Raw genomic sequence first — 24756 nt, 5'->3', positions numbered from 1 at the left:
TTCATTCTGGGGTGCAAAGGCAGGGCCAGTTGTTCTCCTGTCCTCCACTGGGCCAGTGTAGGGAACTCAGCAGGTGTCCAATATGCAGAAGAATGCTGAATGGATGGATGAATCTAAACATCATTTTTCCCTCTTTAGGCAAAACTAAGGCTCCTGGACTCCAGGGAAACAAGATCTGTTGCTTAGGGAAAAGGAACATCATGTCCTTACAGATAGGGAGATTTTGACCCCTCCAACTCACTGCTCCTCTGCCTGAGACAAGGATGATCTGCAACTGCCCCAGGCATGGATTGGAGGTAGGCCAAATGGCTGGAGTGGGACACACCCAGGATGGCTGTGTGACAGAAGATTGGCTCCTCGAGGCCAGAAGTAGGGCTAGTGACAGTCACAGTTGCACAGCTCAATCAGTGACCGGGCCAAGCCAGGAATAGGGGAATGACCTTTTCAACAGCTGAGGTTTCGGGGTGCGGTGTCAGATGACTGGTGAGATCAGCGTCACTAGGGTTCCAGCAAGGGGAGGGGACCTGCCAACTGCAGGCAGAGGGGTCTGAATTGGGTTGTGCTAATGTCAACAGAGGGAGAAGGCTAGAGGTGTCATGGTGGAAGGGAGAAATGGTTTTCGTGTTTCACGTGGGTGTGGTTTGGGGGCATCTCTGGGGAGTCCCAGTATGGGGATAAAGTCAGCTCTGTGGGTTTTGGAGGACCACACCATCATTCTGTACTCAGAGCTGGTGGCTGAGAGCAACTCTGCTGCCCTTACCTCAGAAAAGAGGGTATTAAAAGCATTTCTTGGCTCTGCCCACTGAGGGGTTTAGATCCAGTCATTAATAACTGGCTAATGGATTTCTTGACTCACAAGCAACCATGTGGCTTCTGGAAGGAATCTGCTGTTTAAGTACATTAAACAAGGCCTCCAGAAGACTGTTAACCCTTGCTGTTTCTCCAGGCTCTTTTATTTTGACAGTTTCCCTTTGTCTTTGTGAGGACCAGTCATCATTTTTACAGGTTACAGTTCAGACTCTAAAGTCAATAAGGCCCACGCTTCAATCTCAGCTTGGTTAATTCATGTTCTGAGCCTCAGTTTCTCCATCTCTAAAATCCATACAGCACCTGCTTCACAGGGTCACTGTGGGGAGTCAGTGGGAAGAACTGAGCCTGCCTGACAGAAGCACTCTTACCCCTATAGTTCTGGTTCCCCTTAACAGTAATTCTTAACCCTGATGTGGGCCAAAATCATGTGAGAGCTTATGAGAAGGTCACAAACTACAGTCCCACGCCATACCTACTGAGCGAGGGACCTGGCTTTCCCTTTAAGTCCCCCACCTGCTTCTGATCACACACAAGGATGTCAATCAACCAACTGTATCACATCCTCCTCACACTCCACTGTAATGGCCCATTTCTCTCTGTCCACATAGGCCCTGGAAGGCCCAGGACCTTGTCTATCTTGTTTCCACTGAGCCCCTGGGGTCCAGCGCAAAGCCTCAACAGTGACTTCATAGATATTTGGATGAATTTTTAAATGAATGAAGGGATGAGATCCTCGCCACCTCAGGTGTTTTCCTGAGAAAGGAAAAGAGCCCTGGGTTTGTGGTCTGGCTGGCCCAGCTGTGTGACCTCAGGCAAGTCAGTTAAGCCTCTGTGAGCCTAAGTGTCCACAACTGTAATACAGGCAGAGCTCTGTCACCTTTGTGGCTGTCATTGTTACTATAAGGAAACTGGAGAACACAGGGACTGCAGTGTACTTTGAGGAAAGACAGCTCAAGGACAGGATGACCCTGCCTGCCCTTGGCTGTTCTAGATCTCTTCCTGCTAGCTCCAGCAGAAACTGGAGAGGTTCAGGACCTAAAGTCTCCAGGTCTGGAAGTTCCTACAGCCTTGGACTGGCAGGTGTCAGACCCAGTCCTTCCTTACAGTACATCTCACCCCAGCCTCTCCCCTAAGGAAGAGATGTTTCCCTGTCGGTTTACCTCATGCATACAGACAGGAAAGGGGCCTGTGACCCCAGGACAGGGGGCCACAACTCATTTTTTAATTGAGCATCTCCTATAAGATAGGAGTTTTTAGAGCCCAAGGTCTTCTTCTTTTTTTTTTCTCCTTTGTCCTCATCAGTAACCTGGGGCCCCACTCCTGGTTATCCCCGGCGAACCAGAAGCAGATTATTTGGAAGAGAAGAGCTCCTTGTCCCACAATTTATTTTGAAACCCAAAACATCTGCCAGGAATTTGCACCAAGCACAGTCAGCCCAAGTTTTGAATTTGCTGGGGCTTGGTCTTCATCCCCCTTCCCTCCTAGGGAAGGTCACCGCTCCAAGGGCAGAAGCTTTGCTGTCTAATTCTCTGAGCTCAAAATATCATGATATAGGAAGGTGGTTGATCACTAAACATCTTTAAACCCACAAATGTAAAAATGGCCTATCTTCTGTGAGCCAGGCTTCTCCCCTGAGGATTCTGCTGCAGCTAGCACTGTGAAGCAGTTTGCTAAGCAAAGCTCCACTGGGTAACACTGAAAAGCCATTAAACTTCCCCAAGCCAGTTTACTCCCTGCAGAAGGGGCATAATACTTATCCATTTACATGTTCAGGCATGAATAGGCGCCAAGGTATCATGTCAAGTTTAAAGGGCAAGTAGCAGTTATGGTAACATGGTCTGTGGCGTGACTCCATTTTTTCCAAATAATAGTAACATGTAACAGTACTGTATATTAGTATATGAGGGACATACACAAAATGTAGCAACTTTGGATTAGTTTATATAGTGATTTATACTTTGTAGTTTTACATGTATGCTTTGTAAACAATACTTTCTGTAATCAAATATATACATATAAGTTTTTAAAAATACTCAACTAGCCAGGTGCAATGGTGCACAACTATAATCCCACTGGCTTGGGAGGCTGAGGCAAGAGGATCACAAGTTCAAAGCCAGCCTCAGTAACTTAGCAAGGCCCTAAGAAACTCAGTGAGTCCCTGTCTTAAAATAAAATATAAGAAAGGTCTGGGGATGTGGTTCAGTGGTTAAGGGTCCCTAGGGTCAATCCCCAGTACCAAAAACAAATAAATACATACGCAATTCACATAACTAGTATGTATCAATTAAAAATTAAAATTAAAATAAATACCTATTTATTTTAGGTATAAAATAAATACCTGGGGAAAATAATAATGCCAATAAAGTGGTGCTGCTTTCTGGAACACTCAAGGAATTATTAGATGCTCTGTGAACTATTTTTCCTTTTTTTTTAGTCCCCTTGAGCACTCCACCACTGAGCCCCCAGCATCTTTTAAAAAACTTTTTGAGACAGGTCTTACTAAGTTCCTGAGGCTGGCCTCAAACTCACAATCCTCCTGCCTCAACCTCCTGAGAGTTGCTGGGATTACAGACATGTGCCACCGTGCCTGGCTGAACTACTTTTCCTTTTAACTACCATTTTCAGAAGTGCTGATTATGTGCTGGGCATGTTACACTCGTCACCTTTCTCCAGCTATTTTCTTCAAGTAGCTGTCATCACTAGACATGACCTGATGTGTTGCTTTGGCTGTCTTCACAGAGCTCAGTACCTGGAACCAAACCTCAACTAGAGTTGGTGCTCAGTAACAGATGTGATTGAAGACAGAAAATAAAGGCACAGATCATCCCTAGATCAGGGCTGTGGGGGCGGGGTGAGAATGGAACTCACAGCTTCCGTGGATTGTGGGCAGCAGGCATCCAGGTAGCGGGCTGGGCTGGGCAGAGGGAAATCACAGGCTTCTGCACAGGTCCAGCAATAGTCTTGTAAGGCACCTTTCTTCCTACAGGGGGAGCTGCAGTCTGTGCAGCAGCCCTGGGCCTAGGAGATGGGAGGGCTCAGGATCTGGGCTGGGCAACAGGTAGGGATAGCTGAAACTCCCTTTAGGGAGCGGGCAAGACCCCTGGTCCCACAAAAAGTATAGGTGCAGGGACTAAATGGTGAAGGTGCCTCAGGGTAAAAGCCTGCAGATGAGAGGCAGATTAACTGGTTTCCTTTTCCCCAGAACCCACCCTTTGTTCCCCACCCGGCCCCTCACCAGCAGGTAGTGTCTAGTCAGCAGCACTAGGCCCAGCAGCAACAAATAGATGCCCACGGCAATGAAGACGATGGCAGGAATGGGGAGCAGCAGGGGAGGGCTGCTGGCAGAGGCCTGGGTTGGATTCCACGGGCTAGAGGAGGCCTGGGCAAGCACAGAGGAAGAGGTGACAAGGAGATGGGGAGGGGCAGCGGGAACACAGGAATCCCAGGAGGACACAGAGGTCGCTGGGGGGAGGAGGTCAATAGGATGACACTCTGACTCACCATCTTGTCCCCCAAACCTGCCTTTTCCCCTGTCGTCCCCATTTCACCACCAAGTACTTGTTGATCATTCTTTTCGGAATGCTTCTCCAAACAGATCTGGTCTCTGACCGCAGGCCACTACCTCACCCTCCTTCAGTCCACAGTACTGGCCCCTAACTGTCTTTCAACATGCAATCTGGTCCCTTTGCACACAGTTGTCCTGTGTATCCCTCCCTCCCCTACAATCAATCTGTGACTCTCAATGACTCCGTGAAAACTTATCCCAGGACACAGCCCCGTCTAGCCCTGCCTACCCTTTATCTTTTAGTCACCCTGAAGTCCTAGCGGTTCCCCAAATGATCCATCCTACCTCACCACCAGGCCTCCCTCTGCTGTTGGCGCTGTCCCATGCCCTGCCTACTTGGTGGACTCCTTATCTTGCCAGGAATATGGGAAATGTGCCCTCCAGTTGGAAGTCCATCCCTGCCCGTTTTTCTCACAGCTCTTGTCCTAAGCAGGAAGGGTCTATGCTGGGTAAAAAGCCCCCTCCCCAGCCTGGGCTCGAAGGCAGGCAAAGTCAAGGTGAGCATAAGGCGTGGAGGGGGTCGCGCAGAGAAGGGAAGGGCCCCGGAGACTCACGTCCATGGGGCAGGACAGCGCCAGTTACTCCGGGAGCTGCAGAGAGAAGGTCCTGGGCTCAGAGGCTGAGAGGGGCCGTTGGACCTGGGTGCCCTCTCCTCCTCCCATTTCCCGGGTGAGGAAACTGAGGCCCAGAGATGGCTTCTGGTCTGGGCGAGGTGGGGTCCGGAGATGCAGGGGCGGCGCCTTCCTCCCAGGCCCCAGCCCGGCCCAGGCCACGCCCCTCCGCGTCCCCACACCCGGGCTCCCCAGTTCCACGCATCCACATCACCTGCACCCTCGGGGCCGCCGGCAGTTCACAGATTCCGCGCGGCGCTGGGTCCAATCCTCGGTGGCGCCAGAACCGCCCGGGAGCCTTGCGCTGCTTCTTGCTGTTGCCATAGGGACCACAGTGCCGCGCCTACGGCGGCCGCCTAGACCCAAACACCCTCTTCCCGCCTTGCTTTTCCCGCCTGATCTTTGATCAAGTGTTCTGAACCACCATCCTCTGGTCTTTCCCGCTGCAACTGAACCGGAATAGCGACTTCTTCCTGTCACTGGCCTAGGGCGGATCACCTTAGGACGCTGGACGTTGGAAGTGCCGCCCTGGATCCTGGGGCGACGCAAAGGGAGGATCGAAGCCCTGGGCTACTGCACCAATTTGCTGTGTGACTTGGCCCAAGTTAATGAGATTCGCTGAATCTATTTCCTCATCTACAAAAGGGGGAGCACCTGTTTCATAGGGATATTGTACAAATCAAAACTACTTGTTGGGGTTGGGGATATAGCTCAGTGGATAGAGTGCTTGCCTTGCAAGCATAAGGTCCTGGGTTCGCACCGCAAAGGGATAAAAAAAACACTACTTGTTAATTGCATGGAATTATCAATATTTTTACCAACCTGACCTCATTTCTCCATTCTCACACCTTTTTTTCCAGCCTTCACATCATTGTCAAAGTGATTTCCTACCGCACATATCAGATCATCTTTCTTTTCTACTTTCAATCCTCCAAAGACTTCCTACTAGAGTCAAGATAAAGTCACTGCTGTAGGCCCTGGAACTCTTGACAGTGAGGCTGATTCCCTGCCCTCAAGTTGCTGATATTCTACTGCAGAGGGGAATCAGATAATGTGGGTAAAATAAGTCTGATTTGATGCTTCTTTTAAAGTTCCACATAAGATATATTGAAGTTTCCTGAGCCAGTACTCAGGATCTTACAGCTCTGCAACTTTGCAGATGCTGTTCCCTCTGCCTCTCACACTCTTCCCCTCACTTCCTCGTGACAAACTCCTTCCTTGTCCCTCAAGGCTGTGCTCAGTTGTGCCTTAGTGGACTCTTGCTGCCAACCTCAGGCAGAGGTGGCTGCTTTAGGCTCTGAGTTCCCACAGCCCTAGGTAAGTGCCACTATTCAAGCATCACCTCGAGGTATTTGACTTCTCCTCTTCAGTGTCTGGCTCCCCAGTTAGACTTTGAATCCTGGTCCGATTCATCTCTGTGCCCAAGCTCGAGCCTAGCCCTGGGGATCCCACAGTGGTTGACCCAAATCCAGCTGCGTCCACGAGAAGTATTGCTGTTGTCATCCAGGGGCTGGAGTTCCACTAGCTGAAAAGTCACTTGAGACTCCCTCTTTCATTTCTAACCTTTTTGACTCTGCTCACACAAAAGCACACTTCCCCTGGGGCCCTGCAACTTCCGACAGGATGCTGCAGCCTGGTACTTCCCTCCAAATGCAATGCTACTCTGTACCCACTTTCGTGCTCCACCCTGATGGACAGCTGCTGTCTCAGGGGTTTTCCTATGCCATAAAGCAGCCACAGAAATTGCCAGGCACTGCGTCCCTGGGTCCCAAATCTCTCTTCCCACCTTCAACCACACCAAGAGGGGCCCAACCACTTCTACTGCCACCCTTGCCGCCGCAGAAGGGGTTTTGAGCCCAGAAAACAAGAATTTAGCTGTCCCCAAGGTCACCATTGTTGATTGGAAGGCAGGGTCTGATTGCCTTCTTGGGGCTGTCTTCTTACTTGATAAGGTCCCCAAGGACCAGGATGAGGCCAGGTCCCACCTCAGCCACAGGAACGGCCTCTGGTGATACATATCCCCACCCTCTCTTCAGTCGGAGCCAACAGAGACGTCAGCCTTGGCGAGGGTTCTGGACACATCCATGGTCTGCAGTGGTCAGACTCACTGCTAATGGTGTTCTGTTCCTACTATTGGCTCATACATTATGCAGGAAGGTGGACAGTGCACCAGGCCTGTGTTGCGTGGCAAGCCAGTGGGAGGGGTGACGTATGCACCCCACTCTGCCAAGGCCCCACTTCAAACCACATCATACCATTTGTGGGAGGCAGGGAGAAACTGACTTCACAATAGCTAGATAAACATCAGTCTCCCTCTCCCTGAAGTTTAAAACTGGGGATGTCGGATAGTATCACAGGTGGTTTTGTTCTGCCCCTGGGGAAGGGAGACAAGAATTATATGCTCCGGATCATTGTGGGCCGGGGGAGAGATCAGAGCCACAGAGAAGGCCAGAAGATGAAAGAAGCCTTGGCAGGCTTGGGCCTGGGCTGGGAAGAGCACCTGCAGATTTGATTTTGATCTAACATTTCAGCCCCCTCCTACAGACAGCAGACAGCATTGTCTCCTAGAGATTAGGGCTCACCAGCCTCCTGATTATAAAAATGAAAGGCCTGTGCTTCGGTAATTACCCTGAGGGACCAAAGAACTGAGCCAGCATCAATAGAGGCCTCTCTGCAGACCTTATCTTATTTAATCCTCCCTGTAGACCTGAATGACAGCAGCCATTATTTCCACTTTATAGATGGGAAAGAATTAGGCCCACTTGGGAAAAAAGACACTTTAGAATCAAGCACGATCTGGCTATTTGAATTCTAGTTCTGATACTGTGCCTGTGTGACCTTGGGCAAGTCAACTGACCTCACTGAGCCTCAGTCTTCCTCACCTGGGAAGTGGGGACTTCCTCTTAAGAGGCTGGTAGAACTTGTGATGGTTAGAGAAAGGGTTTGTAAAGTGCCTAGCATGGAACAAGAGATCTTTTAAAAAATATAAAGAATGAATGTGGCTCAGTGGCTCAGCACTTGCCTAGAATGAGCAAGGCCCTGGGTTTGATCCCTAGAACTTCAAAACGACAACAACAAAACAAAATTAATGAGTATCACAGTGAATACACAGGAACTGTGCTTTATACATATCTCATTTAATCATCTCAGCAGTCCTTGGTAGCTCTTCTGTTATTGTCCCCATTTATAGATAAGAAGCCCAAGGGACTCAGAGAAGGTGAATCACTTTTATAAGGACTCTTGGCTGGTGAATGGGCAGAACCAGGATTCAAATCGGCCCAGGCAATGGGACTTTGTATATCTACACAACAGAGGCTCAGAGAGGTTCTGCAACTTGGTCGAGATCACACAGCCAGGATATGGGAGAAGAAAAGGCCTGGGCCTTTAGTTGTCTGTGTCCATCTCCTCTGTTGTGCTTTTTATGGGACTGCAGTTGCTTGGAACTGTACCTAACCTGGGACAGGTACAAACAAAAGTACTAAATTATAAATACCCTGGCACCCTGGCCAAGACTCTCCCCGGAGCACGGGTGGGGGGAATCGGACCCTTCTCTTGGTGTCATGTGGGGAATAGGCCACTTCTGGCTGCTTATTGTTTACTTATTCACAGCCTGCGATGATATCACAGCTGCATGCCCGCAGGACAGTGGGCCCGCTGTGCCCAGGTAAAGAGGATGAACCCAACAGTCTGAAGCAACAGGAACCAGTACACTCTAGGCCCAGGTAAGCTGGTGACGGGTCTCCCAGGACCGGTGGGAAGCAGGAGGGAGGCGGGAGATGGCAGAGCCACCCCACATTGCCCCTTTACATGGAGTGGTGGCCAAAAGCTTTCTGGCTGCACTCCCAGGCAGGACTGGCTAGTACCATCTCCCTTTCTTCACAGGGGTGCCCAGACACTTCTAGAACACCCAGACAAGGGTGCACAGAGCCGTGTTGGGTTTATTTTAGGTGGTACAACCAGTTTGACCCGCGCATGCGCACACACGCGCTCTTCTCTTTCCACCTCCCTTTCAACACTTCTGAGGGCTCCAGGAGAAAGTCTCCTGCTGCCAGGGCCTCTTAACACCCTTCTATCTGTGCTTAGCTTTTGTTTCTTTCTTTTAACCAAGAGAAAGCAGCTTCCAGCTCAGCATGTGCGGCGGGGACATCTTCTAGCTAGAAGGTTATAGCCTGTCTTTCCATTTTACATAGTTTTTTTGTTACTTGTCTATTTACAAGTGTTCTATTTCTTATTGTGATAAAACAATTTTCCTTTTAGTCAGACACGGTGACAGTAACACATCCCTGTCATTCCAAGCACCTTGGGGGGCCCAGGGAGGAAAATCAAAAATTCAAGGCCAGCCTGGGTAACTTAGTAAGACCCTGTTTCAAATTAAAAAAAAAAAAAGTATCTTTTCAGAGTACAAGGTTAAAAATGGGTACTCAGGAATTCAGGCTACAAAAGAGGTTCTCGTCCCAGCTGTACCACTAACTACTACCTGTGTGACCTTGGGCAAGTCCCATGGCCTCTCTGTGTCTCCATTAGTTCATCTGTATAGGGAAGGTAGCAATGGTGTTTCTAAAGTTTTAATGAGGAATATAGTAGATAATAGATGTGAAGGGCTTAGATTGATGCCTGGCATCTATAAATGTTGTACGATTATTAGCTATTATTAGGTCAAATAGGACAAAAAACAAAAAAAACCATTAACTGAGGTTCAGAGAACACTTCTTTGGATCCATTCCATCATTTTACACATCAAGGAACACAGGTTTGGAGAAGAGAAGAAGATGAGCTAGGATCTTGATAAGTTTTTTGATTCCCCATCTCATGATCAGTCATTTTAATAATGAACATAACTTCTCAGTCTCGACTTAGTCATTTGAAAAATGGGAGTATCTCCTTGGCTATTGGGACAGTGTACGTAAGGGTGGCTCAGAATGTATGTCAGTGTGTTGTTGCTCCTGAATTCTCAACTGGGGTAACACTACCCCTACGGGGCACAAATTGGTTCTTGGACCAGGTACCATGGCGCACATCTGTAATCCCAGCAACTCAGGAGGACAAGGTAGGAGGATTGCAAGTTCAAGGCCAGCCTCAGCAATTTAGCAAGGCCCTAAGTAACTTAGTGAGATCCTCTCTCAAAAAAATAAAAAGGACTGGGGATGTGGCTCAGCGATAAACAGCCCCTGTGTTCAATCCCTAGTATCCCTCAAAAATTGGTTCTTGGGGGCAGCAAAAAATTCTTATTCTTTTTAATATATGAAGCACAGATATACATAAACAGATGTACAATACATCTGTGTTATTAAAATTTCATGATGGGGGCTAGAGATGTGGCTCAGTGGTAGAGTGCTTCCCTAGCATGTGTGAAGCCCTGGGCTCAATCCCCAGCACCTAAAATAATTAAGAAAAAATAATCATGATGGCAGCAATTAGGGAAAAAAATTCTCTCTCTCTCTCTCTCTCTCTCTCTCTCTCTCTCTCTCTCTCACACACACACACACACACACACACACACACACATTAAAGGCTCCTTAGGGGAGCAGTAATGGGGGAAAAAAGTTGAGAAACACTGCTGTAAATCCAAGGCTGTCCTACGTGGATTGTTACCCACTAGTGGATTGTGAAATCATGACCAGCATTTGGGGGAACCACACAAAAAGGTCACAGGGCACTGCACATAAGGGTCAGTCAGTATTGTGAGGAAGTTCCCTGGGTAGAAAGTACAACTCAGTGGTAAAGCACATGTTGGGCATGCTCAAGGCCCTGGCTTCAATCCCCAGCAATAATAATAATAATAATAATAATAATAATAGTAGTAGTAGTAGTAGTAAAGTTTGGGCTGGGAGTGTGGCTCAGTGATAAAGCACTTGCCTAGTATGTGTGAGGCACTGGGTTCAATTCTCAGCACCACATATAAATAAATGAACAAAATAAAGGTCCATCAACATCTAAAAATAAAAATTAAAAAAACATAATAGTAGTAAAGTTTGCTTTCAGTTCAGTGTGTGTGTACTGAGTCATAAAATAAAAGGTAACTCTGGGGGTCACTGTGAAAAAGTTGAAAGCCATTACTCTAAACCACTCTTTTTCCCAGGTGTAATCCAGCAGCTCAGGAGGCTGATGCAGGAGGATCGTAAATTTGAAGCCAGCCTCAACAATTTAGTGAGGCCCTAAGCAACTTAGTGAGGCCCTGTTTCAAAAAAAATAAAAAGGACTGGGGTTGTGGCTCAGTGGTTAAGCGTACTGGGTTCAATCCTTGGTACCAAATATTAATAATAATAATAATAAATGAATAAGTAAAATAAAAATTAAAAATAAAGAAAAGGGTTGGAGATGAAGCTCAGAAGTAGATGGTCTCTGGGTTCAATCCCCAGTGCAGAAAAAAATAAACAGACAGACAGACCACTGTGTGCCCCCTCATCCTTTACTTCTCAGGCAAGCCTGCGCAGCCTTGGACTGACTGGCTTAAAAGAAGAAGATATCGGTGACAAGAGAAAAATGTAGGAGAGGATTCAGAAGCCAGTGAAGCGGGGACCCGACCTTTCCCAGCTCATGGCCCCAGAGCTCTCCAGCCTTCCTCATTCTGCGTTCCGGGGTAAGCCACGCATCCAGGGCAACACCACCACCCCTCAGTGCCAGAGAGGCGCTGGCCTTGCCTCTTCCTGCCTCTACCCCCGCTTTCCTCCACCTGCCCCTCTCCTCCCAACTTGGAGGCAGCAGTCACGTGGCACTAAGACTGAGTTGCAGTTCTGCCCTTGACTGTGCCACCTGGGGCAAGTCACTTAGCTCCCAGAACCTCAGTTTTCTCAGCAGTAAGATGGGAGCATCGTTTGAAAGGTGGTAGGGAAAACGGAATGAGAGGGTAGAGATATTTGAGTGCTTCGTGTGCTGTGGATGCTCACGGTGATAGTAACTGAATGCTGTGGGAAGTCATTTACGTACATTATCTCTATTTAATCCTCACAATGAACCTGCGCAGAGGAGGGCAGACTCCGGGGACAGGTTGGCCTGGTTTCAAATCCCAACTCAGTGTTATGGCTTTCAGTGTGTGTGGGCTGAGTCATGAAAGAAAAGGTATCTCTGGAAATCTTCTTCTTTTTTTGTTTCTTTTCTCTTTCCTCTTTCTTCCCCCTACCCCTTCCTTCCTCCCTCTTCTTTTAGACATCATCTCACTGTGTTGGCTGGAACTCTTGAGATCACGGATCCTCCTGCCTCAGCCTTTGACTTGCTGGAAACAGGTGTGCATCACCAAGCCGGACTCGTCTGTCAGAACTTTAAAGGCAACCTGGATTTCTTTGTTTGTGAGCTGTGCTGTCCTTTTAAAAAGGAGCTTTCACTGGGCACAGTGGTGCATACCTGTAATCCTAGAAACTCTAGAGGCTGAGGTAGGAGGATCACAAATTTGAGGTCAGGCTCAGCAACTTAGCAAGATCCTATCTCAAAATAAAAAGGGCTGGGGCTCATGATGAAAAATGTGCAACCCAATCATATCAGGGACCTTAATAGTTTGTTATTAATAAATATTAACTATATATACCACTAGCAAAAAATCCACATTTTAAGTAAAAAAAAAAAAAAGATTTTTACTAGTTGTACTAGAATATATAATATATATGTATATATATGTGTATATAAAATAGTACAATCTTTTAAAATCAACCTGTGTCAATCCATTTGGAGTTATTTTTGAGGCAAAGCAACTCTCATATATCCCTCATCCTTCATTTTACTATTTTGCAACTTCATATATTAAAATACAAAAACACTCAGGAATACAACTTAAATTTATGTTAACTATTCATTAAAATTAATTAAACTTAAAAAAAAAGGGCTGGGGCTGTAGCTCAGTGGTAGAGCACCCCTGGGTTCAATTCCTAGAACCACTCCCCCACACACACACAAAAGAACTTTTCTCTCACCCCATATATAATGACTTCTGTTTACATCATATTGACTGGGCATGTAACCACCAGAGTAGCTGGGAAAAGTAGTTTTTAAAACAGACATATTCAGTTCCCAAGAAAAGAAGGAAGGTGAGACTGGATACTGGTCACTGGTTAGGCAACCAGAGGCCTCATCTTAAATAACTTTATCTTACTTTTGGTTTAATCCTTAATTTTCAGAGGCCTATGGTGGAGCTCGAAGTAGTTAAGAAGCAAGAACTGTTAACAGATGTAAACTCTGGAAATGTGAATTAAGATGTTTAAATAGTATGTAGGGGTATTTTTTTCTCCTTAAAAAAAAAAAAAAAACTTTCATGAGTTCAATCCCCAGCAGCAAAACAAACAAACAAAACCCTTTAATTCCTTTAGGACATAGTTTTTAATTCCTTTAGGATATAGTTTCCTATATCTGCTTAACACTATAGAGACTAATAGATTGAGAAAATATGGTTGAAAGAAAAATTCTACCTCACGCCCTTTCCTGACTGTAATCTTGGGGAGGTACCACGCCTTTCTGTACCTCTGTTTTCTTTCATTTCTTTTTAATTGTAAATAGATACCATAGCTTTATTTTTTATATGGTGCTGAGGATCGAACCCAGCTTCCAACGTGGGAGGCAAATGCTCTACCAGTAAGCCACAACCCCAGCCCTGTACCTCCATTTTCTCATCTATAAAGTAGATATAATAATAATCCCTACCCACAAGGTTATTGTGAAAATAGATTTGATGTTTTTAAGCACTCAAATCAGAGTCTGGCCCACAGTAAATGAAATGTAATGAGTTGTCATCATTATGATCTCAATCTCACAGAAGAAGATCCTGAGGCCCACAGAGGTTCTGCTCACCATCCTTCAGGGAGTGAAGAGTCACAATTTCCTTGGCATTTTTTATTTTTGTATTTACTTATTTGCAATACTGAGGGGTGCTCTACCACTAGCTACATCCCTTTATATTTTTTTCCTTTTGAGGCAGGTTCTTGCCCAATTGCCCAGGCTGAACTTATAACTTACAATTCTCTGGTCTCAACCTCTCTAGTCGCTGAGGCACCCAAGAGTGCGCCAGCAGGGCCACTTTTCTACTGCCTTTTTTTTTTTTTTTTTTTTTTTTTTTTCCTGTAGCAGGGGCGCTCAACCGCTGAGCTACATCCCCAGTCCGTTTTTTGTTTCTTTAATTTTGAGACAGGGTCTCACTGAGTTGCCTAGGGCCTCATTAAATTGCTGAGGCTGGCCTTGAACTTAAGATCTTCCTGCCTCAGCCTCCCGAGCCACTGGGATTAGGGGCATGAGACATGGCAATGCGCTTCTCTTCTTATCCTCCCTCTTCCTCCTACTCCTTTTCTTTCAGCTCCGCCCCCTGAAATGCAGCTGTCCATCAAGCCATCAACGAATTCTAATTGGCTAATTCTACGCAAGGCGCTAGAACGCCCTGCCCACTTCCGCCAGAGCAGAAATAAATGATAGGGCACCTGTGTCAAGAGGTTGGCCAATGGGAGGGTGATGCTCCTGTCGCTCCAACTGCCTCAGCAGAGCAGCCTCGTGCCCTTGCAGTTTGACATCTTCCTTGTAGCCTGAGAAGGTCCCTTCAAAACCACTCCAGGGATGGAGGATGGCAGGCCCCGAAGACCTGCGTCCCTTCTGCGCCTTCCCCACTCCTCTCCTCCTCGGAGCGGATGGGAGGGGAGGCTGTGCCAGGCAAAAATAATATCTATGTAAATATCCGTGTTTTCCTTTTTCTTTTTTCTCTTTTTTCTTTTTCGTTTTTATGGGGTAATAATCACTTTGGCTTTTTTTTTTTTAATGTTATTTTAAAATTTCAAGTATTTTGACAATTTGAACACCCCCTCCCTTCCTTTTTCCAAGTTTTGGGTGCTGAGGAGAAACATCAACCTCCCTCTCAGTCCTCCCACCTTGTCGCTGAGAGGTGAGGCCCTGTGAGAAGTCTGAGCTCCTCGGTGGAGGGAGGGGTGACAGAAGAACAGAGGATGGATCCAGGTGGAGTCGAGAAAGGGCAGGCACATCACTGCGGTGGAGGAGAGAAGCAATTGTAATGTGTGAGATGGACTTGGAGGTGTAGGCTAGCTTCAGGGATTACAGGAAAAATGAATAACACTGGGTTCAAAACAAAATGAAACAGAATAGATAGATAGATAGATAGATAGATAGATAGATAGATAGATAGATAGATAGATGATAGATAGATAGATCCCACCAGGATGTTCAATTGTCCTGGATGAAGGATGTTAAAAATGCAATAAGGATCAAAATGAGGGGTATGACTTTCAATGGATGCAGTTGAATGGATCTCATGGACTGCTCCTGAGTCAAGGCGTCCTCATGACCATTTCTTTTCACCTTCTTTACTTCAGACAGGTATGACCCTGCTCTTTGTACTAGGTTGCATCTTCTTCCCATTGTGCTTCATTGTCCTCCGTTGGGGCCTGCAGAAACACACCAATCTGGAGATGGAGACACAAGAGGCTGTTTTGGTGGCATCCAAGTAAGAAGACCAGGGTGAGAGTATCTTTCCTGGGGCCATGGCTGGTGGAACTGATCTCTTAATTTCAGGAAGTAGTAGTGGTGGAAGCAGGAGAATGTGGGGTCTGGAGGGGCAGGGGGTTAGGAGTCAGAAGATATTGGTTGTGGAATCTTTTACAAGTCCTTCAGCCTCTGAGCTTTAAATCCCTCATTTGGAAATGGGTTTAATAATTATAACACACCCTTTCCTTTCTTCATGGAGATGTTTAGGTGAGAGTCATGTGAAATAGCATCTCTCAAGGAGGGACTGCAAATTCCTGCAAATAACACAAGGATGTAGGTTCTGTGGGGATATCATGAGCTGGAGGACTCCATCTAATGTGGGCAGCAGGTGCTCAGCTCCAGCAAGACATTCTGGAGGCTGGGTGGGTAATGCATGCCCATAATCCCAGTGACTCCGAAGGCTGAGGCAGGAGGATCATAAGTTTGAGGCCAGTCTGGGCAACTTTGAAACCCTGTCTCAAAATAAAATAAGAAGGGCTGGGGATGTAGCTTAGTGGCACAGTGCTGCTGGGTTCCATCCCCTGTACTGCAGAACAAAACAAAAAACAAACAGTAAAACCATTATGTTACCTGTTCTGATTCTTTCTTAAAAGAAGTTGAGTTTCCTTTCTTTTTTTTATTGTGCTACTAGGGATCAAACCCAGGGCCTCAAACATGCTAGGCAAGTGCTGTATCACTGAGCTACATCCCCAGCCTAGAAGTTGAACTTTTCTGTGATCTGCCAATTTTGGATCATTGACAATAAGTTTGAATTTAAGAAAATCCTATACTTTGCTGACAACACCACACTGGTGAAACAACATGTTTGTGGCCTTGGCGTGATGACACACACCTGTAATCCCAGCAGCTGGGGAGACTGAGGCAAGAGGATTGCAAGTTCAAGGCCAGCCTCAGCAAATTAGTGAGGCCTACGCAATTTAACAAGACTCTGTTGCAAAATTAAAAAAAAAAAAATTAAAAGCCGGGGATGTAGCTCAATGGCAAAGCATTCCTAGGTTCAATCCTGAGTACCAATAAATAAGTTTGTGGGGTCCATTGAGCCCTCATGCTGTAAGTTTATGATCCATTTGACATAGTTTAATATAAATGTGAGCTATGTCAAACCATAGATAGGAGAGCAAGTATTCAGAAGGTAGAATTCATTAGGTTAAGTGGGCAGACAAAAAAAAAAAAAATCACACACACAAAAAGCACAGACCCTTGTATCTGCTTTGATCTACTTTATCCAAAGTAAAACCACAGTTCCTTGAGCAGGTCTGTGGTCCTCAGTCAAGTAGTTTTGGTGACCTACTGTCCTCCTCCTAACTCAGTTCCTTTTGCAGTTTTGCTCATCTTTGACTTTAAAGTTAAGCAAACATTGGTTCAATATCCAGCTTAATTTTCATAGCTGTGTTATCTTGGCAAGTTTTTGTTTTTTAAACTTCTGAACCTCAGTTTCTTCTTCGATGAACTGAGGATACCACCACATAGGAAGGCTAAATAAGAATCAACATAAATCACTTCTCACTGTACCCAGAATATAATAAAGGTCAGGAAATCGGGCCCCTTTTTCTTAAGTGAAGCCCTGAGGTCAGGAAACTAGGTTTACAAATTGTCTTTAAAACCGTTTCTAACTCCCGCCTGAGGCGAGACTTCTCCCAGTCTTTCCTACGCCACTAGAGGGCAGCACAAAATTGCAAATTCCAGCCCTAGCCTCTTTAAGGGAGGAGTGGGCTTTGGGCCCTGGAAGGCCAATTGTAGACCTGGTTGGTGCGGCATATCTCAGGGCGAGCCTGGAGACTAACATTGGGTAGCAGGTCCCATGTTATGGAGAAGTCTGCAGAACAGTTGGTTCAGGACAGAAGGCAGGACTCCTGGCTGAGGCAGGGGAAAGTGAGGAGCAGCTCTGAGTTGGGTTAGTTGACCAAGTCACTGGACCTCACTTTCTTAGTGATTGAAAGAGGGGTCAATCCAGCCAATCCCTGAGACTCTTTTCCTCTGTGAAATTGGGTTGTTCTGTGAAAAGGCAGAGGAAGGGGAACCAGGAGCAAAAGAAAGCGATGGACGCCCAGGGAGCTAGGGGAGGCCAGGCAATCTGAGGCTGGAGCCTCCTGGGCTCCAGGTGGGTTTCCTTTGAGTTCCTGCCATTTCTTAACTTTGTAACTCTGGGAGCATCGCTTAGTGCCTAGGATCATTTCCTGACCTGTAGAAAGGGGACAAGCAGAGCCACCTGGTGCTTTTTCATTAGTAGATGAGGACATGGGGCAATTCCGTAGGAGAGTTGGGGGTACATGCAAGGTGCCTCATGCATCTCAGTTCCCTCCTCCTCATGGGGGTGAAGCGGGGTCTCAGGGTCTGAAGGACTCTGTTGAGATGCACCACTTCCTCCAATTCCCTTCCCCAGGGAATCCTCTCTGGCTGGAGTGGACGCCCCTAAGCTGAGATCCCAGGCAGGCCACTGTTGGGAGGCACTGGCAGTGGAGGAAGTTCCAGGCACTTCAAAGCGCTGATGGGAAATGGGGCCAGGCCCATCACGGGGGTTCAGAGCCCCCTCCCAGCTGGTCAGGGAGCCCCAGGTCACCTTCTTTCCCACGAGAAGAGCTGTCTCTTCCGTGGCCCTTGTCCCCAACAGCCCCCCTGTGCCGCAGCTGCTGTCTCTTTAAGGGCCTCCCCCTCCCTTTTTCCCTGCTCCCCCCCATCTCTGTCGCAGCCGCTGCTGTGGCTCAGAGCTGCATGGGAGACGCTGCTGCAGGTCCGGTTTCTTGGTGTCTGGTCGGTGCCATCATTCCCCACCCTTCCCCCGCCCTCCCCAAGCTGGCAGCTTCCCCTCCCCCTCCCCCTCCCCACAGAGGGGGCAGGGGGCTGGGCACGAACTCTCTATAATGCCATGTGCAGTGTCCCTGCCAGGCAGCAAGGACTGTGGCGGCAACAGAGAGGAGGCGGTGGTGGCGGGAGAGCAGTGTTGACCGCTGACCACTTGCCCAGCAGCTCCTCTGGCTCTGTCCCTCCCCCCTCCCTCCTTTCAGGGCTGGCACCTCTCCCCCCCAGCCCGCCTCCTCGGGCCCTCCCAGTCTCCCCACGTAACCCCCCCACCTGCCGCGGCTCTCCCTCCCCTCCCCCAGCTGCATCCTCCTCCTCCTGTCCCCTCTCCCTCTCGGTCCTCTCACCAAGTCCTCCCCTGTCGCCTCTTTCCATCCCTCACCGGCTTTCTCCTGCTCCCTGCTCTCATCCTCGGGCTCCTGGCTGTGCCCTGCCAGCCCTCTGTCCCTGTGTCCCCAGTCTGATCCAAAGTCCCATTCTCCCTTCCTCTGGTCCAGCTCCCTTGTCCCATCCCATCCCCGCCCTGTCCCCTTTGTGCCCCTTCCTCTCTCTCTCCCCCTCCTTCCCTGGCTCGGCATCCCTGTTCCACCTCTGACTCCTCCAGCTCTGCCTCTCTGCCCCTTCTTGACCCGCTTGTCTCCCTGCCTGAGTCCTGAGCCACCATGCTGACCCCAATGGTGGCTGGGGGGGTGGTGTTCCCCGGACTCTTCCTCCTCTCCAAGAACACGCTCCAGCGGCTGCCCCAGCTGCGCTGGGAGGAGGCCGACGCGGTCATTGTCTCAGCCAGGTAAACGGCTTCCCTTCCCTGAGCTCAGTCTCCCTCTTTCTCAGGCTTTGTGGGGACAGAAGGGACCCTGTCACTTCCCTGGACCCGTGGCCCCCCATGAGGATGGGGAGCCCCTGCAGTGGTGGTCAGTGGGCTTTTCCTCCAAGCCTCCTTCCCTCCTGGGGGCCTTACTCACCTTCCCGGGAGACCTCACCAAACCCAGCCATCTGGTCTACTAGTGTTCAGACTGCTTTTCTTTCCTTCCCCCAGTCACCCTCCCACCCTCCAAAACAGGGCCAGCATGTGACTAAAACATTCCTATAAGATGTCAGGGAACCAAGGGGTAGAGCGCCATGTGTGAATCAGGATGAGTGTTTGGGGACGAGGCAGAGAGTGAATGGTGGAACTCTACAACCTGGAATAAGGGCCAGCACTGGCGAGGGGAGCTCAGTGGCGCTCAAGGAGAGAGTGGGAAAGTGTCCAGGGGGAGTTTGGGGTCACTGTGGGGACAGGGGTCAGAGTGATGGGTGGCATGATGACCAGGCAGCCGAGTGGTGCAGACACAGCACAGGCCCCTCTTCCCCTCCTGGGTGTCCCCTCCCAAGCAGAGGCTTCGCTCTCAGCCACACATTCCCAGCACTGTCTCAACTCAGGATGACCTCCCGGTGTCCTGAGAGGAAGGCCACTAAGTATTCACAAACCAAGGGAAGGAAGGAGGCCATGAGGAATGGGGCAAACTGAGGGACAGTGGCCAAGCAAATCCGAACCCTGGAGGTGGCGGTGGTAGGATGGGTGAGTCTGGGCACTCAGGGCCTTGGGAGGTAAGCCTCCTGGTCCTGAGAGTCGACCAAACCCAAAGCAAATAAAGACTAGTAAAGAGGAGCCATCAAGGCAGGTGTCTCCTCCCCTCTGCCACTCCTCCCTCTGTCCCCCTAGGCTTGTATCGTCTGTCCAAGCCATCATGGCCTCCACAGCTGGCTACATCGTCTCCACCTCCTGCAAGCACATCATCGATGACCAGTAAGTGCCACACGCTACCTCTGCCCAAGTCCCTCGTCTATTATGTGTGTGACCCCAGAATACCCCAGATCTTCCGGGGAACTGCCCATGGTCCCCAAGCTCTTCACTTGGGCCTGAGCAAGTTCCCTGCCACAGTTGCAACTCAACACCAGGGATAAATTTATCCCATGTTGTCCTCAAAGGTCAGAACCGGGGGAGCGGGCATGGGGATCAAAGAGAATCCTCAAAGTGATTCCTGGTCGGCTTCCTGGCTTCTTGTATTGTAGTGGGCTCTGAATGTCATTTCCTCCAGTCTCCACCTACACTTACACCCCTCGGACCCTTCTTCCAACCAGCACCCAACTGGGGTGCTCTCCTCCTTATGCTGGGCTCACCCCTCAACTCCTCCCAGAATTCAGGTGTCCTGCCCCAGCTCCCTGCTCACTGGAGGGAGAAGAAGAGAGATGACACCAACAAGGCCACTGAGGGTCAGGGTGTAGGGGAAGGAGGGAGGGAGGGCAAACAGGCCAAAATTTGGCACTGACAGCTGCTGCAGTGCCTGGTGCTTGCCAGAAAGGCCCAGGCCGGAGAGGTGGGGCAGGAGGAGGAGGAGGAGCAGGAGGTGGGCCCTGTCCATGGTGCTGACCGGCCTGTCCTGGCTGACCACAGGCTGCTGCAAGTTGCCTGCCCAAGACACCTGCCCCTCACTTTTAGCTTCTGGTTCTGCTCTCCTTGTCTGGTGTCCCTGGAGCCCCAGGAGACATCGTCTGGATGATCCTGATCTAGAGGTGCCCCCTGTTCTCCTTTTGCCTCTTTTCTGATAGGTGAGTTCTCTCCTCTGTGAGAAGGAACCTAGTTGGGTGGCGAACGCCTAGAACAGTCCTTGGCTTAACTCTTTCTTCAGACCCTGCCCAGTGACTTGGCTTCTTCTCACCTTCTCCACACCCTTTCCAGCCACTGGGTCCAAGATAAGCCTGGGCTTCCAGGAATTCCTTCCTCATGCCTTCTTACCCAGAGGTCACCTTTCGCTCTTGCATTTCCTCCCCCACCTCCAGGTCTGCTCTTGTCCCTCCTTCCCCCTTTAATCCTCAGGTGGGTAGGGAGGATCGGGGTTAATCCAGGGGCAACAGCTGTTCCTACTTCTGAGCACCTAATTGCTGAGAGGGTGGGGATGGGACTTAACACTCCACATGGCAGCCCAGGGCCTGGGGCCCCTCTGCATCCTCCTCCCCTTCTCTAGGGTCCCATCTGGTCCATCCCCATCATGTCGACTGGGCCAACTCACTGGGCTGTTTCCTGCTATAACTATAACTTCTCCCAGGCCAGTTTGGTCCTTTCCCACCTGGTCCCTGTGCTATTGCCCTTTGCTTCTAACCAGCTGCCTCTCCTCTCTCACACCCAGAACCACTGCACCATTGGCCTCAAGTTCTCCTCTCCCTGAAATCATCCCTGCGACAGTGGGCTGCCTGGCCCCTTCAGACCAGCCCCCCAGGGCACTCCTTCTGCTTCCCACATGCCCCACACCCTGTCCCCAGCTGACCTCCACCCGGGTCCTCTGCTCCTGCCCCCAGCAGCTCCTCACATGTGGCCCTAGCTCCTTCTCTATGAAGTGCCTCTAACTGACTTTGCTTTTGTCCCCTGGCTAGCTGGACAGGCTCCCCTGGGCTGGCCTTTTGGACCTCCCACTCTTGCCTTAGACCTGTCTCAGGACTGCAGGAAGTGCCACTGTGCTGACTCAAGAAGAAAAATGCAGTGTTGCATATTCATGTACTTCTCATTTTTGTTTACTCTCCGCGTGTAGAACTTTCTCTGTCCTCCGCACCTTTTGCTCAGCGTTTTCTTCTTAATGCTTGGCGGGACCTGAAAAAGCAAGTGAACCGGCCACCTTCAGGCAGGACATGCAGCATCTTCCATCTATCTTGCCAGTAGGGCTGAGTGAGAGTGAGAGCTTCCCATGGTTATTCCTTGGCTTAGTCTCTCCAAGACTCAGTTTCCTCATCTGTACAATGGGGATGAAAACCATGCCTACTTTTTTGGAGGGTTTTTTGTTTTGTTTTGTTTTTTTTGGTACTGGGGATTGAACCCAGGGATGCTTAACCACTGAGCCACATCCCCAGCCCTTATTTATTTATTTTGAGACAGGGTCTTGCTAAGTTGCTTAGGGCCTTGCAAACTTGATGAGGCTGGCCTCAAACTTGCAGTCCTCCTGCCTCAGCCTCCTGAATTGCTGGGATTACAACTGTGTGCCACCATGACTGGCTTTTTGTAGAGTCTTTGTGAGGAGTAAATAAGTTTACTCAATGTAGAGATGCACTAAGCAAACAATTGGTCTTCAACAACAGATCTCTCCTTCTTGCATGCTTTATCCTAATCTCAGTTCTCTGCCCTTTGATCTATAGGTGTTTTCTGATCTCCTTTCCTTTTTCCCCAACTATATGGGAGAGAAAGAGAAAGAGGGAGGTAGGGAGGGACAGCACACAAGCACAGCACGGTGGTTTCCAAGGCCTGTCTGGTTTGAATCGCAGCCCCAACATTTAGCAGCTGTGTGACTGTGTGACATTGGGCAAGTTTCTCACCCTCCGCCCTTCGGTTCCATCATCTGTAACTCACTTCCGTCTCATCTGAGATTTCACTTCCATCTCAGGGTCGTGAGCATCCCTTGAGATCTGACTCGGATGGAGCACTGGGCTCTGGTGGCACCGGGAGCTGTCCATTCCCTTTCCGCCTGACTCCTCCTTCTCTTTGCCCAACAGACACTGGCTCTCCTCTGCCTACACGCAATTCGCAGTGCCCTACTTCATCTACGACATCTACGCCATGTTCCTCTGCCACTGGCACAAGCACCAGGTCAAAGGGCATGGAGGGGATGACGGGGGACCCAGAGCCCCGGGCAGCACCTGGGCGGTGGTGCGTGGCTACTTGCACAAGGAGTTCCTCATGGTGCTCCATCACGCTGTCATGGTGCTGGTGTGCTTCCCCATCTCTGTGGTGAGTCCTCCCAGAGCCCGGTGGGCTGGGTCGGGTGCGGAGGGCTTGTCCCTCACATCACACCAGCTGCAGGAGCCTGGGAGCCCTAGCAGCAGGACAGTGGAGGGACGTTTGCTAGCACCAGCCCAGCCGTGGTCACAGGAGGCACAAAGTTCTAGAATCAGCTGGCCTGGCTGGACTGTGCCCAGCTGTGGCACTTTGTGGAGCCTCAGTCTCCTCCCCTGTGGTGGAAGGCGCCATCTTACCTGCGGGATTCCAGGAGGGATACCAGAGGCAATGTGTTCAGACTCTCAGCATTAAGTGGCTCCAAAAGTGACAGGGGAGAGAGGAAGGGCAGAACTGCCCCTCACTCTCCTGCCTCTCCTCTCAGGTGTGGCGACAGGGGAAGGGAGACTTCTTTCTAGGCTGCATGCTGATGGCAGAAGTCAGCACCCCCTTCGTCTGCCTTGGCAAGATCCTCATCCAGGTAAGAGGGTACCTGAGGGCGCAAGAGCTGATCATAGGGCACGGGCAGGGCAGGCATGTTCAGGGACCTTCTGGAACTCTTTAAGGCCAGGCACAGTGTCAGGCATGGGGGCAGATGCAGGTGGGCTAGAGGGGAGGCAGCAGGGGGTGGGGTGGCTCTGGGGCCTCCACTCCCACCCTGTCCCCTGTGCTCTGTCCACAGTACAAGCAGCAGCACACGCTGCTGCACAAGGTGAACGGGGCCCTCATGCTGCTCAGCTTCCTGTGCTGCCGGGTGCTGCTCTTCCCCTACCTGTACTGGGCCTACGGGCGGCACGCTGGTCTGCCCTTGCTGGCCGTGCCCCTGGCCATCCCGGCCCATGTCAACCTGGGCGCCGCGCTGCTCCTCGCCCCCCAGCTCTACTGGTTCTTCCTCATCTGCCGGGGGGCCTGCCGCCTCTTCCGGCCCCGAGGCTCCCCACCACCCTCTCCCTGTCAGACCCAGGATTGAGGGTGGGGCCTGGGGACGCTCCCCACCTGCACCCCACCCGGTGGGGACAAGGCTCTGGGGCTGGCGGGTGGAGGTTGGGAGCCAGGGGCCCCTTGCCTTGACAGCCCAGGACTGACAGCTGGACTCAGAAGGAGGAGGGGCGTCTTCCCTCAGGGGCTGAGGACAGGACCAGGTGACTGGAAGGCAGGGAGAGAGGGGACCCCTTCTCCTACAGTGCTGAGCAGGGCGGTGAGCCCCTTCCACATGCCCCTGTGCTGGAACAGCCATGGAAAGGAGGGGAGCCTACTCCCCACCTGCTGAGGGCTGGAGGGACTGTGGGGAGATGACAGGGACTCAAGGGGACCAGGAGTCAAAGGACATGGGGGTGGCCCTGCTGCCAAGGACATCCCAGCCCCTCTGCTGCAAACCCCTCTCTGCTCCTGGTCACCTGGGAGAGAGAGGACCCCCTAACTCACCCGTGGGCCTCGAGGGGTTGGGCGCCTCCTCACAGCTCCTCTCCAGGAGGCCAGCCTAAGGAATTTTATTTATTTTATTTATTCGCCCAAATTCAAACTAATTTGTTGGGGTGGGGGGAGGGAGGTGGCTGCTACCCCCACCCCCCGCCTTCCCAGTGCTGAGCAACCCCGGGGGCAGGTGAAGGGCGCCCAGCCCCTTCCCATCAGGCTGCACATCTTGCCCTCGGGCCCTGGCATGTCCCTGGTGCTACAGACCTCTCAAGGCTTCCTCCAATCTGGGGTCGGGGGACCCTGGGAGGTGCTTTACAGACCGCTAATAAAGACGATCTGCGTCTGCGTGA

The 24756-nt window shown here is 50.1% G+C and overlaps 2 protein-coding genes across 14 annotated transcripts in view; one reads left to right on the top strand and one right to left on the bottom strand.

The window, feature by feature from the left end:
• LOC124969856 (keratin-associated protein 10-12) overlaps nt 1-5300 on the bottom strand; it is a 6778-nt gene extending 1478 nt beyond the window's left edge. Inside the window, exons 1-4 of the mRNA XM_047532823.1 lie at nt 5201-5300; nt 4930-4965; nt 4046-4189; nt 3679-3828 (exon numbers count right to left, since the gene is read on the bottom strand). Coding sequence (XP_047388779.1) covers nt 3679-3828; nt 4046-4189; nt 4930-4935 — 300 coding nt within the window. The 5' untranslated portion in view covers nt 4936-4965; nt 5201-5300. The remainder of the gene's footprint in view (nt 1-3678; nt 3829-4045; nt 4190-4929; nt 4966-5200) is intronic.
• Nucleotides 1-24756, top strand: part of Tlcd3b (TLC domain containing 3B) — a 26972-nt gene extending 2216 nt beyond the window's left edge. For 3 of the 13 annotated variants that reach the window (XM_047532811.1, XM_047532809.1, XM_047532810.1), the window contains exons 2-11: nt 139-296; nt 5847-6039; nt 8596-8708; nt 11407-11566; nt 12133-12209; nt 15282-15412; nt 19955-20038; nt 22771-23005; nt 23376-23471; nt 23673-24756. In XM_047532811.1, coding sequence (XP_047388767.1) covers nt 11524-11566; nt 12133-12209; nt 15282-15412; nt 19955-20038; nt 22771-23005; nt 23376-23471; nt 23673-23960 — 954 coding nt within the window. In that variant the 5' untranslated portion in view covers nt 139-296; nt 5847-6039; nt 8596-8708; nt 11407-11523 and the 3' untranslated portion in view covers nt 23961-24756. Of the gene's footprint in view, nt 1-138; nt 297-5846; nt 6040-8431; nt 8450-8595; nt 8709-11406; nt 11567-12132; nt 12210-14260; nt 14625-14775; nt 14837-15281; nt 15413-18520; nt 19040-19954; nt 20039-22770; nt 23006-23375; nt 23472-23672 lie in introns of those variants that run through there. The other 10 variants (XM_047532812.1, XM_047532813.1, XM_047532815.1 and 7 more) reach the window with 10 other exon arrangements.

The sequence above is a fragment of the Sciurus carolinensis genome, chromosome 18 (genome assembly GCF_902686445.1).
Source record: "Sciurus carolinensis chromosome 18, mSciCar1.2, whole genome shotgun sequence".
NCBI classification, from domain to species: Eukaryota; Metazoa; Chordata; class Mammalia; order Rodentia; family Sciuridae; genus Sciurus; species Sciurus carolinensis.
This window is presented reverse-complemented; position numbering and strand designations above follow the sequence as displayed.